Source organism: Nycticebus coucang, chromosome 6 (assembly GCF_027406575.1).
Source record: "Nycticebus coucang isolate mNycCou1 chromosome 6, mNycCou1.pri, whole genome shotgun sequence".
Lineage (NCBI taxonomy): Eukaryota > Metazoa > Chordata > Mammalia > Primates > Lorisidae > Nycticebus > Nycticebus coucang.
Genome location: NC_069785.1, coordinates 101,675,305 through 101,691,601, shown reverse-complemented (window position 1 = coordinate 101,691,601; position 16,297 = coordinate 101,675,305). Strand labels below are relative to the sequence as shown.

General features: G+C 37.5%; 1 protein-coding gene across 4 annotated transcripts in view; it reads right to left on the bottom strand.

The window, feature by feature from the left end:
• Window positions 1-16,297, bottom strand: part of ADAMTSL3 (ADAMTS like 3) — a 406,539-nt gene that overhangs the window by 7,690 nt on the left and 382,552 nt on the right. For all 4 annotated transcript variants that reach the window (XM_053593613.1, XM_053593612.1, XM_053593614.1 and 1 more), the window contains 2 exons: window positions 12,967-13,165; window positions 9,605-9,705 (listed from right to left, as the gene is read on the bottom strand). In XM_053593613.1, coding sequence (XP_053449588.1) covers window positions 9,605-9,705; window positions 12,967-13,165 — 300 coding nt within the window. The remainder of the gene's footprint in view (window positions 1-9,604; window positions 9,706-12,966; window positions 13,166-16,297) is intronic.

Genomic DNA, 16,297 nt, shown 5'->3' with positions numbered 1-16,297 from the left:
AATTCTATACTACCCAAAACAATAAATAATTTTAATGCAATTCCTATTAAAGCTGCATTGTCATATTTTAATGATCTTGAAAAAATAATACTTCATTTTATATGGAATCAGAAAAAAACCTTGAATAGCCAAAACATTACTCAGCAATAAAAACACAGCAGGAAGAATCACGCTACCAGACCTGAGACTGTACTATAAATCGATAGTGATCAAAACAGCATGGTATTGGCACAAAAACAGAGAAGTAGATGTCTGGAACAGAATAGAGAACCAAGAGATGAATCCAGCTACTTACCGTTATTTGATCTTTGACAAGCCAATTAAAAACATTCAGTGGGGAAAATATTCCCTATTTAACAAATGGTGCTGGGTGAACTGGCTGGCGACCTGTAGAAGACTGAAACTGGACCCACACCTTTCAGCATTAACTAAGATAGACTCTCACTGGATAAAAGATTTAAACTTAAGGCATGAAACTATAAAAATACTTGAAGAAAGTGCAGGAAAAACTCTTGACGGAATCGGCCTGGGTGAATATTTTATGAGGAGGACTCCCCAGGCAATTGAAGCAGTATCAAAAATACACTACTGGGACCTGATCAAACTAAAAAGCTTCTGCACAGCCAAGAACATAGTAAGTAAAGCAAGCAGACAGCTTGGGAGAAAATATTTGCAGGTCTCTGATAAAGGTCTAATAACCAGAATCGACAGAGAACTCAAACATATTAGCAAGAAAAGAACATGTGATCCCATCTCAGGGTAGGCAAGGGACTTGAAGAGAAACTTCTCTCAAGAAGACACACGATCTACAAACACATGAAAAAAAGCTCATCATCCTTAATCATCAGAGAAATGCAAATCAAAACTACTTTGAGATATCACCTAACCCCAGTAAGAGTAGCCCACATAACAAAATCGCAAAACCAGAGATGTTGGTGTGGACGTGGAGAAAAGGGCACACTTCTACACTGCTGGTGGGAATGCACACTAATACGTTCCTTTGGGAAGGATGTTTGGAGAATACTTAGAGACCTAAAAATAGACCTGCCATTCGATCCTATAATTCCTTTACTAGGTATATACCCAGAAGACCAAAAATCACAATATAACAAAGACATATGTACCAGAATGTTTATTGCAGCCCAATTCATAATTGCTAAGTCATGGAAGAAGCCCAAGTGCCCATCGACCCACGAATGGACTAGCAAATTGTGGTACATGTATACCATGGAATATTATGTAGCCTTAAAGAAAGATGGAGACTTTGCCTCTTTCATGTTTACATTGATGGAGCTGGAACATATTCTTCTTAGCAAAGTATCTCAGGAGTGGAAGAAAAAGTATCCAGTGTACTCAGCTCTACTACGAAGCTGAATTATAGCTTTCACATGAAGGCTATAATCCAACTAATAGCACAAGACTATGAGGAAAGGGCCAAGGAAGGGCAAGGGAGTGGGGAGGTTATGGTGGAGGGAGGATAATGGGTGGGCCACACCTACAGTGCATCTTAGAATGGCTACAGGCGAAACTTACTAAAGGCAGAATACAAATGTTTGCATACAATAACTAAGAAAATGCCATGAAGGCTACGTTGAACAGTTTGATGAGAATATTTCAGATTGTATATGTAACCAGCACATTGTACCCCTTGATTGCACTAATGGACACAGCTATGATTTAACAATAAAAAAAAAAAAGAAAGAAAGAAAAGCATGACTTTTGAAATCTCTGAATGCCTTGGTTCTCAGTACTATCATTCTTTATTGAATTTATTGCTTATTAAATTATGTAGTTTTTTAAAGTCTCCTTTTCAGTGTGCATAAATTCATAAGGCATTTGGAACACCCCTGGAAATGTAATAATATTGAAAATATTGTGATAATTGGTAACTTTTCTAAGGGAAGAGTATTACACATAGTTGCAATACTTTGATTCACCGGTAGGGGGAAAGAAAACCATCAAAAGGTTTTCTTAAGAAACAATATTGTCTCACCAAACCATTTATAAGGTTAATGAGGTAGAGGGGTGGCCTGTTAACTGATTTTGTTTTCTCCAGTGGATTTGAATCTAAGGGACCAAAAGTTGAGTTGATATGAATAATAGAGCAAAGCCTAAGTAGTGCTCAGCTACCTCGCTATATGGAGATCAGCTTTTCTACTGAAGAACATTGAATATTCAAAAAATATATTTAAAAGGATATCAAATGTGTTGGGTGGTCTTGTCTCATTAATAAGTCCCTTGCTGTCTTTGCATAAATCATTCCAAGTTGACTTTTGTTTCTAACCCAAAGGACTGTAACATAGCCACTTCTCTTCAATGGAAGGTGGGGCTCAGTGGGAAGTCAGGAGGAATCCCCAAGCTTCCTAAATACAAAGAATGAGAAGGGAACAGGGACCTATAGACCAAAACAGAAGCTGAAGCGCAGAACATCTCAGAGGCTGGCAATTGAGAACACATTAAAAAAAAACAACCAGGTTCAGTGGTGGTTGCTCAGTGGTTAGGGCACTGGCCACATACACCAAGGCTGGTGGGTTCAAACTCGGCTTTGACCTGCTAAACAACAACTACACAACAAAATAGCCAGGTGTTGTGGCAGGCATCTATAGTTCCAGCTACTTAAGAAGCTGAGGCAAGAGAATCGCTCACACCTAAGAGTTGAGGTTGCTGTGAGCTGTGATTTGACAGCACTCTACTGAGGGCAACATAGTGAAACTCTGTCTCAAAATAAAAAAATAAATAAATAAAATAATAAAATAAAAATAAATTAAAAAACCAAACCAACCAACCAAACCACCCCATAAATACAAGGCTGGTCCAGCAGAGGACATTGCTTCCTTCTAGCTAAGGGCAGGACTCAGGATAGGGACACCTGAGCCACGTGTATAAAACTGAGCACCAGCACTATGCACACGTCTGGGGCTCAGGTGTTTTGTTTACTCCATGGAACATGGATGTAGAAATGGCAGCAGAAATCGAAGTCACCCTGTTTCTACTACCCTGTTTCCCCGAAAATAAGACAGTGTCTTATTTTAAGGTGTGCTCCCAAAGATGCGCTAGGTCTTATTTTCAGGGGACGTCTTATCTTTCCTGTAAGTAGGTCTTATTTTCGGAGGATGTCTTATTTTCAGGGAAACAGGGTAGCTTTCTCAACTTCTCATTTCTTTTTTTTTTTTTTGATCTTCTCAATAGATGCAGAAAAAGCATTTGATAAAATCCAGCATCCTTTTCTAATTAGAACACTGAAGAGTATAGGCATAGGTGGCACATTTCTAAAACTGATTGAAGCTATCTATGACAAACCCACAGCCAATATTTTACTGAATGGAGTAAAACTGAAAGCTTTTCCTCTTAGAACTGGAATCAGACAAGGTTGTCCTCTGTCTCCTTTACTATTCAACGTAGTGCTGGAAGTTCTAGCCAATACAATTAGGCAAGACAAGGAAATAAAGGGAATCCAAATGGGAGCAGAGGAGGTCAAACTCTCCCTCTTTGCTGACGACATGATCTTATACTTAGAGAACTCCAAAGACTCAACCACAAGACTCCTAGAAGTCATCAAAAAATACAGTAATGTTTCAGGATATAACTTCTCATTTCTATTCACTCTGCCCCACTCCTGCCTCAAATAGCTTCTTTTACTACAGTCAGATGGAAGTGCTAATGCTGAGGGCAGGAGATCACTGGCCTGGTTGGTTATCACTGGCAGACAGAAGAGGGTAGCTTTCAAAAGATGCAGATTGTCAGGTAATTTCCCAAAGGTTCTGATTGATGAAGTCTGAAGTGAGTCCCAAGAATCTTTATTTTGCAGAAATTTCCTAGGCGATTCTGACCCTGAGCTGAAGTTAGAAACTAACTTTGGAAGCAAACTTTCTGCATCCTCAGCATTTCCTTAGGTACCCATGTTGTCATCTTGCCATAAGTCTGGGCTAATTCTACCCTGACAATCCCCATGCCTTCTATGACTTTTCAGTGGTGGCCACACCTCTTCCTAAGGTCTAGAGAAGAAAGCCCAGCTGATAGTCTGCCTACCTCTGGTCCTGCACCCACAGCCATGAATGGCTGGACCCCTTTAGACACCCTCTTAACTGCTGTGGCAACTGGGAGTGGAGGTGTTCTTATTGCTTTAAGGGAAGATATAACACCTCACCTACCTATAGGACCCCACAGGCAGATTGCCAATTCAGCAGAAGAGGTCCTTGTGGGAAACACGGTTAAAATACTGCAAAAGAAACCCTCAACAGCTCTCCCTACTAACCAACTTAGTCCTTTATCCACAAACTACCAGAAATTTGAGGAAAAATAACCACCTGAAAGAAAAGCACCAGGTCATAAAAACAGAACAGCCAAACCTGGAGGAAACAGAAATAAAAGAGAAATGCTCACTTGATTCCTCCAGGGGTGTCCAACTTGCAGGGCATGGCCATGTGCTGATTTTGTGAGGGCTGTTTTTGCTTATCTGTGATGATTGATATGAAAAGTATGCACAGGACTTTTTGTTTTTTGGGCTAATCAGCTTTGCTTAATATTTGCGTATCTAATATGTGGCTCAAGACAACTCTTCTTCCAATGTGCTGCAGAAAAGAAAAAAGGTTGGACACTTCGGCTAGCTTTAGAAATTTTTCTCCTATTATTTCTAAGAAATTTCTACCTTTTCATTTCATTCCCACATCTCATTGCCTAAACCCCCATTTAATCAGATTTTGAACCCCTTGGTAGATTCTTCCACACCTCTTCTCTTCTTTTTTTCATTTTCTGCTTCTTATTTTTGCTGCTTTTGATAAGAAAATGCTTTGCATAGCCAAGGAACTAAAAGGAGGATGATGGAGCTGGAACATGAAAAGCAAGAGTCTGAGGCTGTGTAGGGAAGTGGGACTTGAGCATGTGGCATTTTACAAAATACATTAAAGATTTTGGTCAGTCTTCCTAATATCAAGTGATTTTTAGTCCAGCAGAGAGCTGAGTTGTGGGGTTGGTATGATCAGATCTGCCTTTGGTAACATGCACTCCAGCTGCAGTGTGGAGACCCGGTTGCAAAGGAGCATGGATGGACGGCTGTGGCACTGGACCAGGTGAGAGATGACACCAGCCTGGCCAAAGAGAATGGCAGCAGAAAGGGAAAAAAGTAAATGAGTTCCAGAAAAAAAATACAAAGATGCATAAAGTATATAGAAAGTAATCAGAAAAGGACAAATTATAATGAGGTAATTTCTTATCCATCATATTGGCAAAATTTTTAAAAGACCTGTACAGTGTTGATGCAAAGGGGACAACTTGCACAGATTTTGATGGCAATTTGTTTGTATCAAAACGAGCATGCCTACCAATCCAATTCCAGATCTGAAAATCTACCCTATAAAAATATTACCCTTTGTATACAGATCTGTGTTCCAAGATGTTTACTATAGCATTTGTCTGTAATAGCAAAAAATTTAAAACAATCAAGTATCTAAATATCAAACAATCTGAATATCAAATATCCACTACTGAATAGCAGAATATTAAGTACAATGATTAGAAAGAATAAAATAAAAGTTTGCTTTTACCAGATGAGAAAAGTCTATAAGATATTCCTTTTTTAGTTTTTTTTTTTTTTGGGGGGGGGTTTGAGACAGGGTCTCACTTTGTGCCCAGGGTAGGGTGCCATAGCGTCATAGCTCACAGCAACCTCAAACTTGTGGGTTCAAGTGATCCTCTTGCTTTAGCCTTTCAAGTAGCTGGGACTACAGGCACCTATCACAATGCCTGGGTAATTTTTCTATTTTTAGTAGAGACAGGATCTTGCTCTTGCTCAGGCTGGTCTTGAACTCCTGAGCTCAGGCAATATACCTGCCTGGGCTGCTCAGAGTGCTAGGATTACAGGTGTGAACCACTGCACCAGTCTTTTATTTGTTATTGTTCTTGCAGATCTTTTAATATCTATTTATATACATGGATTTCAATGGATGCAATTTTTTAGAATGTATAACAAACATTTTATTTGACAAATTTCTGGATTTTGCATGTATTTGTTTCAAAATATTAAGGGGTACATATGTTTTTGTTATATGGATCCATGTATAATGCTTAAATCAGAGCTTTTGGTGTGCCTGTCACCGGAATAGTTTTTGTCCCCTCACCCTCCTCCATGTGTGCCCTTCCTGGTTTCTATGTCCTTTACATCTCTTTGTGCCTGTGTATCCATCATTTAGCTTCTACTTAGTAGTGAGAACATATGATGTTTGGTTTTCCATTCCAGAGATACTTCACTTAGGATAACGGTCTCCAGTGGCATCCAAATTGCTCCAAACAACATTATTTCATTCCTTTTTATGGCTCTGTGGTACTCAATGGTATACATATAGCGCAATTGCTTTATTTACTTGTGAACTGAGGGATAGTTAGGTTGATTTCATATCTTTTGTAATTGGGAATTGTGTTGTGATAAACATTTGAATGCTGGTGTCTTTTTTTATAAAGTGACTTCTTTTCCTTTGGGTAGATATGCAGCATTGGGACTGTTGTACTGAATGGTGTGGAATTCTTTGAGGAATTTCAATACTGTTTTCCCTAGACGTTTGTTGTGTGTTTCTGTCCCACCAACAGCATATGAGCATTCCTTTCTCTCCACATCCTTTTTTTCACTTTAGTATTTTGTAATGCCATTCTGATAGGAGTAAGGTGGTATCTCATTGTAGTTCAATTTGAATTTCCCTGATGATTAATGATATTGAACATTTTTTTCATGTTTCTGGGCCATTTGTCTATCATCTTTTGAAGAACTTCTGTTCATGTCTTCTGCTGACTTTTGATTTGTCTTTTTCTTGCTGATTTGTTTAAGTTTTTTTGTAGATTCTGGATATTAGTCCTTTGTCAGATGTATAGTTCGCAAATATTCTCTTTCATAGTGTAGGTTTTCTATTCACTTTGTTGATTATTTTCTTTCCTGTGTAGAAGTTTTTAGTTTAATTAAGTCCCATTTATTAATTCTTATTGCTGTATTTGCCTTTGGGGTCTTAATCATGAATTTTTTGCCTAGGTTGATGTCTAGAACAGTTTTTCCTATGTTTTCTTCTAGAATTTTTATGGTTTTATGTCTTAAATTGAAGTATTTTATCCATCTTGAATTCGTTTTTATCAATTGAGAAAGATAGGCATCCTATTTCATTCTTATGTGTGTAGCTATCCTATTTTCTCAGGACTGTTTATTGAATAGGGTTTGTTTTCTCCAGTGTATATTATCTTCTTTATCGATGATCTGTTGGTCATAGCTACATGGTTTTATTTCTGGGTTCTCTATTCTGTTCTCTTGATCTACCTCTCTATGTTTAGTCCAGTGCCATGCTGTTTTATTTACTGCAGCCTTGTAGTATAATTTGAAATCAGGTAATGTGAAGCCTCCAGATCTTTTTTGTCTAAAGATTGTTTTGATTATATGTGCTCTTTTTTTTTGTTGTTGTTCCACATGAAACTTAGGATTATTTTTTCTAGATCTGTGAAATATGACCTTGGTATTTTGATGGAGATTGAGTTGACTCTGTAAATAAGTTTGGGAAGTATGGACATTTTAAAGGTGTTGAATTTGCCAATCCCTGAGCAAGAATATTTTTCCATTTGTTTGTGTCATCTATTTCTTTCCTGAGTATTTTATAGTTATCCTTGTAGAGATCTTTCATCTCTGTTAAGTACATTCATAGGTATTTTATTTTCTTTGTAGCTATTGTGAATGGTATCGAGTCCTTTATTTGATTCTCAGCATGACTGTTATTAGTATAGAGAAATGCTACTGATTCATGTATGCTGATTTCATAACCTGAGACTTTGACAAATTTATTAATTCTAAGAGTCTTTTGGTGTGGTATTTAGGGTTTTCTAAATACAGGATCATATCATCAGCAAACAGGCATAGTTTGACCTCTTCTTTTCCAATTTGGATGCCCTTTATTTCGTTCTCTTGCCTAATTGCTCTGACCAGGACTTCCAATATTATATTGAGTAGAAGTGGGTGACAGAACTTATTCCAGTTCTTAGGGAAAATGCTTTTAATTTTCCCCAATCCTTATGATGTTGGCTATGGGTTTGCCATATATGGCTTTTATAATTTTGAAGTATGTTTCTTCTATGCCTAGTTTGTTGAGGGTTTTTTATCATGAAAGGTGCTAGATTTTATCAAATGCTTTTTCTGCATCTATTGAAATGATCATATGGTCTTTGTTTTTGTTCCTATTTACATAATGAGTTTCTAGTATACTCTTTAGAAGCAAAAGCAAGTTTCAGAAAAACACATGTTTTTAAAAGTTCAATAAATAAATATGTATGTATTTGTTTTTGTAAAAACATCTTTGTGAATGCAAAGTAAAATATCTGGAATGATGCATATCAATCTCTGTGTGTGGTCTCTATCTCCTCAGCAAAAATGGGAAACTAGGTTGTTTGTCGAGAATGAGAGCAGCCGTTCCAAACATTTTCCATTTGAGGAGAATGGTTCTGGCTTGAAATCATGTTGTGGGGAATAGGAAATACAGCTGACTCTACACTGCCAAACCTCACTGAAGGTTCAAAATGGTAACTGAGCCAATTGGCAAGGTCATCCTATTTTCTTCAGAAAGACTCAGTCTGTGGAGGAGGAAGAAATAGTTTGCAGTTAAACACTTTCCATGATCCAGGCTGCTAAGGTGCTTAATACTAAGCCAAGTAATTAAAACTTTCCAGCTCTGAGTTTACATGGGTAATAATACTCCATTTTGCAGATTAGATGGTTAAGTAGTTGCAGGTCACACAATAAAAGAGCACAGAACCCCAAAACCCCTGACTAGTGAGCCTTCCAGGCTCTTTCCCCACTTTCTGCTAAGGGGTGGATGTTACTGTCTGGGATGACGGAGCCGCCACATGGAAGGCATCTAGATCTCTAGGTTACCTCGTGAAAATTTTTCTAGCCCTAAACCATCTACTAGCTCAGACTTTTATAGGAGAGAAAAGCAAACTCCACTCTTATTTAAGCCCCACAACAAGATAAGGTTTGTTTTATTATCTGTTAAATGGCTGCGCCAATATCCTAATCAAAACAGTTTCTAAACAGAGGAAGAAACAGTAAATTAAAAATATTAAGGAGATTTAATATGTAAACCTAAATAAAATATTACTGAACTTGACCAACTTTGTATAGAGAGGAAGAAGTATTTGCCTATTTTCAATGCTACCCTTTTTTTTCATTTAGGGTAGTTTCTCTTTGTTTAACAGCCAAATAATTTGTAATTATAAATAGTACATATTAACTATTAATTGAGTACAATACATACTATTGAGGATGGCACTCAAGAAATCATAATTTTTTATTTTTATTTTTTGAGACAGGGTCTCTGTGTCTTGCTCCGGCTAGAGTCCAGCAGTATCATCATAAATCACAGCAACCTCAACCTTGGGACTCATGTGATCCTCCTGCCTCAACCTCCTAAGTAGCTGGGACTGGTCACAGGTGTACTCCACCGTGCCTGACTAATTTCATAATTTAACAAGAAATTCTCAGTTATAAGAGGAAGTAGACACTAGTAATAGTTTTATTTTCAGGTGGTTACAATCACTGACTGGGGCAAGGGAGATGTGTGCTGCTCTAGAGCAGGGCCAGTACCTCCTTCTATTGTCACAGTTGGAGTCAGAGCTGTTGTGGTGCTGACAAGCTGTGTGGTGCTGCTGCATCCTCACACCATGACCCATGCAACGTCCAGGACACTGGAACAAAAGCATAACAGAGAATAAATCCACAAGCTCATGCACGCTGTGCATCCTGAGATCATGTGCCGAGGGACAGCCAAAGACCAGTTACAAGGGGACCGCCTGTTAGAGGATCAGAGTGTATTTCCAGGGATCTGATACTCCTCCTTCAGAGCCGAGAAGATACTCAAGCTTTCTCTCCCTTCCTTTCCACCCCTGAAACTTAGACCACCTCTGGGGAGAAGGGAAAAGGACTTGGCAAATCTTCTATTGATTGGGCTTAAGTGTGGAAATGATTATAAATCATAAGTAAATCATAAGTAAATGCCAAGTTTGGGTTTTCTGCTGTGAGCAAAAATGAAGGGTTGAATGCTAATATGAATTTAATTATAGGAAAAACATAAAAATTTTTGACATGCAGTCTTTAATTTTTTACTTAGTCATCAGAATGTCTATTAATTTTTCCATATAATTTATTTTATGCTTAAAAAAGTCTTTCCTGTAATGATAATTCTATTTTTATATTTAATTACTTAAATAGTTCGCTCTTCAATCAAGTCAGAATTTATTTTGGTGGATAATCTGAGTATGGGTTTTGAATTTACTTATTTTTCTTTACGTTAGTAAGAAGCTTTATTGAGTTGTAATTCACAAACTTTACAAATCACCATTTAATATATATAATTTAATGGTTTTTAGAGTTACATAATATTTACCACAATCAGTTTTAGAAAATTATCATCATCCCCAAAAGACATCTGTACTTCTAGCAGTTACTCTTCATTCCTCTTGTCACCTCTCCCCACAGGCCTATGTAACACTCATCTACTTTTTGCCTCTATAGATTTGCTCAGCCCAGGCAGTTGGTATAAACGGTGTTAGACAGCATATGTCCTTTGCATCCGTCTTCCTGCACTTCCCACAGTGTTTTGAAGACTTAGCCATGTGGGGTGCTTCTCAGCACCTCACTTCATGGCCAAGTAATTCCATCGTGCAAACAAGCCACGGTTTATCTACTCATCAGTTCTTTCCTCTTTTTTGCTCTCAGAGGTTAATACTACTTGTGTTGTTTTGACTTTTTGGTTATTCTGAATAGTTCTGCCATAAACATTCATGTACATATTTTGTGTAGACATAGACAGTTATCTTCATTTCTCTTGAATATACGCCTAGGTCATATTGTAAGTAGCTCTATGTCTAACATTACGAGGAACTGTCAGAATGTTTTCCAAAATGGCTGCACCATTTTACATTTTCACCAGCAATGCATGAAGATTCCAATTTCTCCATGTCCTCAATAATCTGTGTTGCTATTTTTTTTTTCTTTTTGGTTAATGGTCATCCTAGTAGGTATAAAGTGGTATCTGATCTCATCCCCCTATAGACTAAGGATAAGCATCTTTTCATGTGCTTCTTGGCCATTTGTATATCTTTATTCAAGGATTATCTATTCAGATCCTTTGGTGATGTTTTAATTGGGTTTTTGTGGTTTTGGTATTGAGTTGTAAGTGTTCTTTATATATATTTTAGGTATAAGTTCCTTCTTAATGCATAATTTTTAAGTATTTTCTCCCATTCTGTTGGTTCTCTGTTGCCTTTCTTGATGGTTTCCTTTGTAGAACAAAAGGTTTTTCATTTTATTTAATCTATTATTTTGTTCTTGCTTATGATTTTGATGTTATACCTAAGAAAATCTTTCTTAAAGCATGAAAACTAATACCTATGTTTTCTTCCAACACTTTTATAGTTTTAGCTCCTAAATATAGGTCTTTGATCAATTTTTAAGTTAATTTTTTTGTCCATGTTATAAAGTAGTTGGTCCAATTTCATTTTTTTATGAATACTCAGTTGTCCTACGTGATTTGATAAAAAGTTTATTCTTTCTCCATTGAGTGGTCTTATCACCCTTATAGAAAATCAGTTGACACAGACATCATTATTTCTGAACTCACTTCTTCTATTTCATTGATCTCTAAATCTATCCTGTGCCAGTATCAGACTGTCTTGATCATGGTAGCTTTTTATAAGTTTTGAAATCAGGTAGTGTTGAGTCTTCTAAGTTAGTTCTTTTTCAAGATTGGATTATTCTGAGTGCCTTCCATTTTCATGTGAATTTTAGGATCTGCTTGTCAATTTCTGCAAAGAAATTGACACATGAAATTTTGATAGGTATTTCATTTAATCTGTAGATAAATTTGGGGAGTATTGTGTTATTATCAATAATGTCTTATATCTTTCCATTTATTTACATCTTATTAAATTTCTTTAAAAACTAATTTTGTAGTTTTATATCCTTTATTATTATTATTATTATTTGAGATAGGGTCTTGCTATATTGCCCAGGTATTGAACTCCTGGACTCAAGTGATCCTCCCACTCAGACTCCCAAGTAGCTGGGACTACAGGAACACATCATCATGCTTGGCAATAGCCTCGAGTTTGAAAAATGTTTTTTCCTCTTATGATTAACTGCCCGGGAACTTTAATGCTATTTAAACATGGGTCTGTTTCTGTGCACTAATTATACTCCTAACCTGTGTCTATTTCTGCACCAATGCTAGCTACACTGTTTTACTCATAACAGTTTTGTATCGTGCTTTGATGTAGGATGAGGAAAGTCTCTCTACACCACCACCAGTCTGTTTTTATAAAACTTTCTTGTGCTTATTATCATATTGTTTCCCACGTGGATGTCAGAATTATCTTGAATTCCACAAAAAAAGCTCTACTGTGATTTTAATCAGATTCGCATTTATTCATTGAAAGGAATGGACATTTTTATAGTACTGAAATTTTCCATTCAGGAACATAACAGAGATTTATTATTTTATTTATTCAATGTTTGCTTTATGTGCTTCAATAATGTGTTTTGTTTTTCTTTATGGCTTCTACACATTATAAATAATTGTTTCCTAATTTTTTATTATAATGTTATTAAAGGTAGCATTTGAGATATAGGTTCTTAGACTTCTGTGCAGAGAGCATGAATGTTTTTGTCCTCCTTTCCTTGAAGGCTATTCCCATTCCAAGTCCCCTAAACTCTTCTGTCTTAGAGCTTTGTTACTGTGCCACTGTATTCAAAGGGCTCGAACTTCATTCATTTCTGTACTGGAAGACAGTGACATTGTGATTTCTAAATGTAAACTTTGAGCTCAAAGACATAACATTCATTTTAAAGTCCAATCAGACCTTTTCCCAAAAATAAAAAAAAAAAAGTTTATTGGAAACAAGGTGATGTTTTAGACAGGATGGTCTGTCCACTAGGTCTGTCAGCTTTACCTGGTTCCCTGGTTCCCCTGGAGCACATGGATGGACAGAACATGGCTTTCTTCCCAGAGGCCGGTCTCCATGGGCACACGCTGCTGGAGACACAACCTGCACCATTCCATCAGCTCCTATCTGCTTGCATGTCACTTGCCGACTGTGGAATCCTTCACCGCAAGTCACAGAGCACTCCGACCACGCATTAGTGAGCCACCTAGGAACAAAAACTACAGCATGTTAGTAAGGACTGGGATGCCAGACCTCTACCGGAAGTTTTGTCAAAAGAAGAAGTCGATCCTAACACCATGGCAGCTTCAGCGTTGCCACACATCTCCGTGGGAATGAGCAGCACAGTAACGCCCAGCCAGACCCTCAGATTGTGTTACTCAAGTAGAAACAGTGTCACCATCTAGGGACAACCAATGTAGGAGTAGGGTGGAGTTGTCTTCAAGTTTATGAAGAGCCATTACTTGTGTGACCCTAGAGCATAAAGCTAGGGTGAACTTAGGTAGAAATTTCAAAAAGGAGGATTTCAATTCATTGAAACTAAAGGGAAGGAAATTCTCCGTAAGTATGTATGTGCTACTTGTCTACCAGACACTGATGGGTTACCTTACATAATTCCCCTGGGAGGAAACTGACGTCCACGAATTAAATAACTTGGCTCTGTCACATGACCGAACTGCCAGGAGAGCTAGGCCTGCATTCCAGATTTGCCTAACCTGAAAGTTCATGTAATTATTATAGAAGGTTGAATGTAGATCTGGATACCTTTGAGATATTGAGTGTTTTGTTCCTGAAGATGTTTAAGCAGCTGCTGGGATACTAACCTGAGTTCTGTGGTTTTCCACAGAGACCAAGTACTTGGATGATAAAAAAAATTACTTCTTTGTTGTCCTGAAGATCTAACTGAAATTTAGTGTTCCTTCAGTTACAAAAACAGCCCAAACTACAGTAGTCTATAATACTTGTGATTTTGTTACCAGTAGAAATCACAGGTATTTCCACATCACACTGCAATCGTGGTAGGTCTTCAAATAACATTTATATTCATTACCATTTCAAAATTAAAGAACAATACCTTGTTATTGAGTGTAATTGAGAAGCAAATCTATTACCTTTATTTATAAAATATTCATTACATAATTATACAAAATATTTACAAAATGTTCTGTATATGTTGGCCGCTTCTTTATAAAATTTTGTAATGAATATTTTCTAAAGGTACATTTAGCTACAATTTCCCACTTTCCCTATTTATAGTGACTTTATGGATGACCTTCGAGACACCTTCTATAAAAAATGTTTTGATATCTGTATTTCAATATGATCAGTTTCTTTTGTAATGAAATGTATTTAATTTTATATATTGAAAAATATTATTCTGAGAAGGTATCCATAGGCTTTTCTAGACTACTAGAAGGGGTCATGGCACAGAAATGTAAATGTTAAGGACACTTGACACAGGGATCTGAGAATCTGAGGTTAGATGCTCTTTGTGGTCTCCTCCAGGTATGAAAGTGAATGACTCTGCTTATTCTAGGAGCATGCAAAGCCTTGTGACTCTTTGAGAAACATGTCTGCTGATAAATTTCCTAATGTGTATTCTAATTACTTTGTGAAAATCAAGAATTGAAATGAAGCAAGCTTTCTTGCGTTTTGTTGCCCCTAGTTAATTGTGGCATATTTTTTCTGCTTTCTGAGAATCTCACCCTTAGTGTGAGATTTTCCTTTTGAGGATTACAATGGGTACCAAAGACAGTTCATTTAGGATACACACAATATTGATACCTCTTCTAAGAACATGCCTCAGGGCAACTGTTCTGTTCTGCAGTGTGACTCTGCCTCCCACTCTCCTCTAAGGCACACGTAGTCAAGTCTAGCGTGGGCAGTTGTACAGGGCAGTGAGCTGTATAATATTAAGTATTCCTCCATTTTTTCATTTGTAAAATGAGGTTGATAATAGTAGCTGCCCCATAGGTTTGCAATAGGTCCTTTTTACATTTTTTTAATGTGGATTTTGGTGCCATTTGGTCAATTATCTGCTAGAGTCTAAGCTATTCAATTATTCATTGATTTCACAAATATTTACAGAGCATACATAATGAGGTAGATACTGTTCTAAATGCTAGGAATAAATTGCTGAGCAAAGCAGCCATGAATTTACTCTTATAGAACTTGTAGTCTAGTGGGACAGCAAGACCGACAGATTGTAACAAGAGTTATAAATATGAATGATAGGAAATATAAAAAATCATACGGCACAGGGGCTAAGGTCAGGGATGGTTTTCCTGAAAATGTATTGGGGTACACATAGATTAGAAGGAATAATAAGTGAAGAGAGAGGAAATGGTGTTCTAGGCAGAGAGCAGTATGTGCAAAGGCCCTGAGTCAGAAAAGGAATAGCACATCTAAGAGACAAAAAGTGACTATCATGGATGGTGATCAGTTAACTCAGTCTAAGAGCAGCAAGCAACATGATGGGAAGACAGACAGCAAAAGGCCCCCCCAAGGAAAGGTTTTCAATTCCTTTACTGAATTCCTTTATTTTTTAGTCAGTAAATATTTACTGAGCATCCACCACATCCTTGGCACTATTTTAGACACTGGGGATAAAAAGGTGTACAAGACAGACACAGCCCCAATGTAGGAATTTTGGCCTTTGTCCTAAGCAAGCATTTTAAGCAGTGGACCACCACAAGGAATTCTTTTGTAAAGATCCTTTTTCTTACAGAGTGAGCCAAGTGCCCTGGGGAGGAGACAAGCATCAGGAGAGACAAGGATGGCCTGGGCTCCAGGAGAGCCAGTGGGAACTGATGAGGACAGATGGAAGTAAGAGGAAAAGGGAGTCTGGGGTGTGGTCATGGAGCAGGAGAGTACTGGAGATGGGAGATCTTGCGATGTATTTTGGACATCTTTAAAATTACAGATTTGTATCATTTATTACTTAGAAAAGTTATTAATTGTTTTACCTCTCGGGGTCAAGTCTAGGGAATTGTGTGTTTTTAACTAGTCCCGCTGGTGATTCTGTCCATCCACATATCTTCTAGGTAAACCCATGAAATCGGCCTCACCAAGATGTTGAGGAGCTAACAGCCTGTGAGTGCGAGGAGCAGAGTGCCTTGGTCTGAGCTCTGGCTGCCGGTGTAACTGATGGCTTAGGGAGCTTCCCCATCTGTAAAAGGGGAAATTAGCAACACCTCCCTTATAGATGATGGAAAGTAATCCATTTAAAGCACTTAGCAGGATGCCCTGTACAGAGTAAATCTTAGCTATTGAATCATTATGTCCAAATTACTGTGTCTTTTAAAACAAGCAAAACTTCATACTGATGAAACAAGAGTGA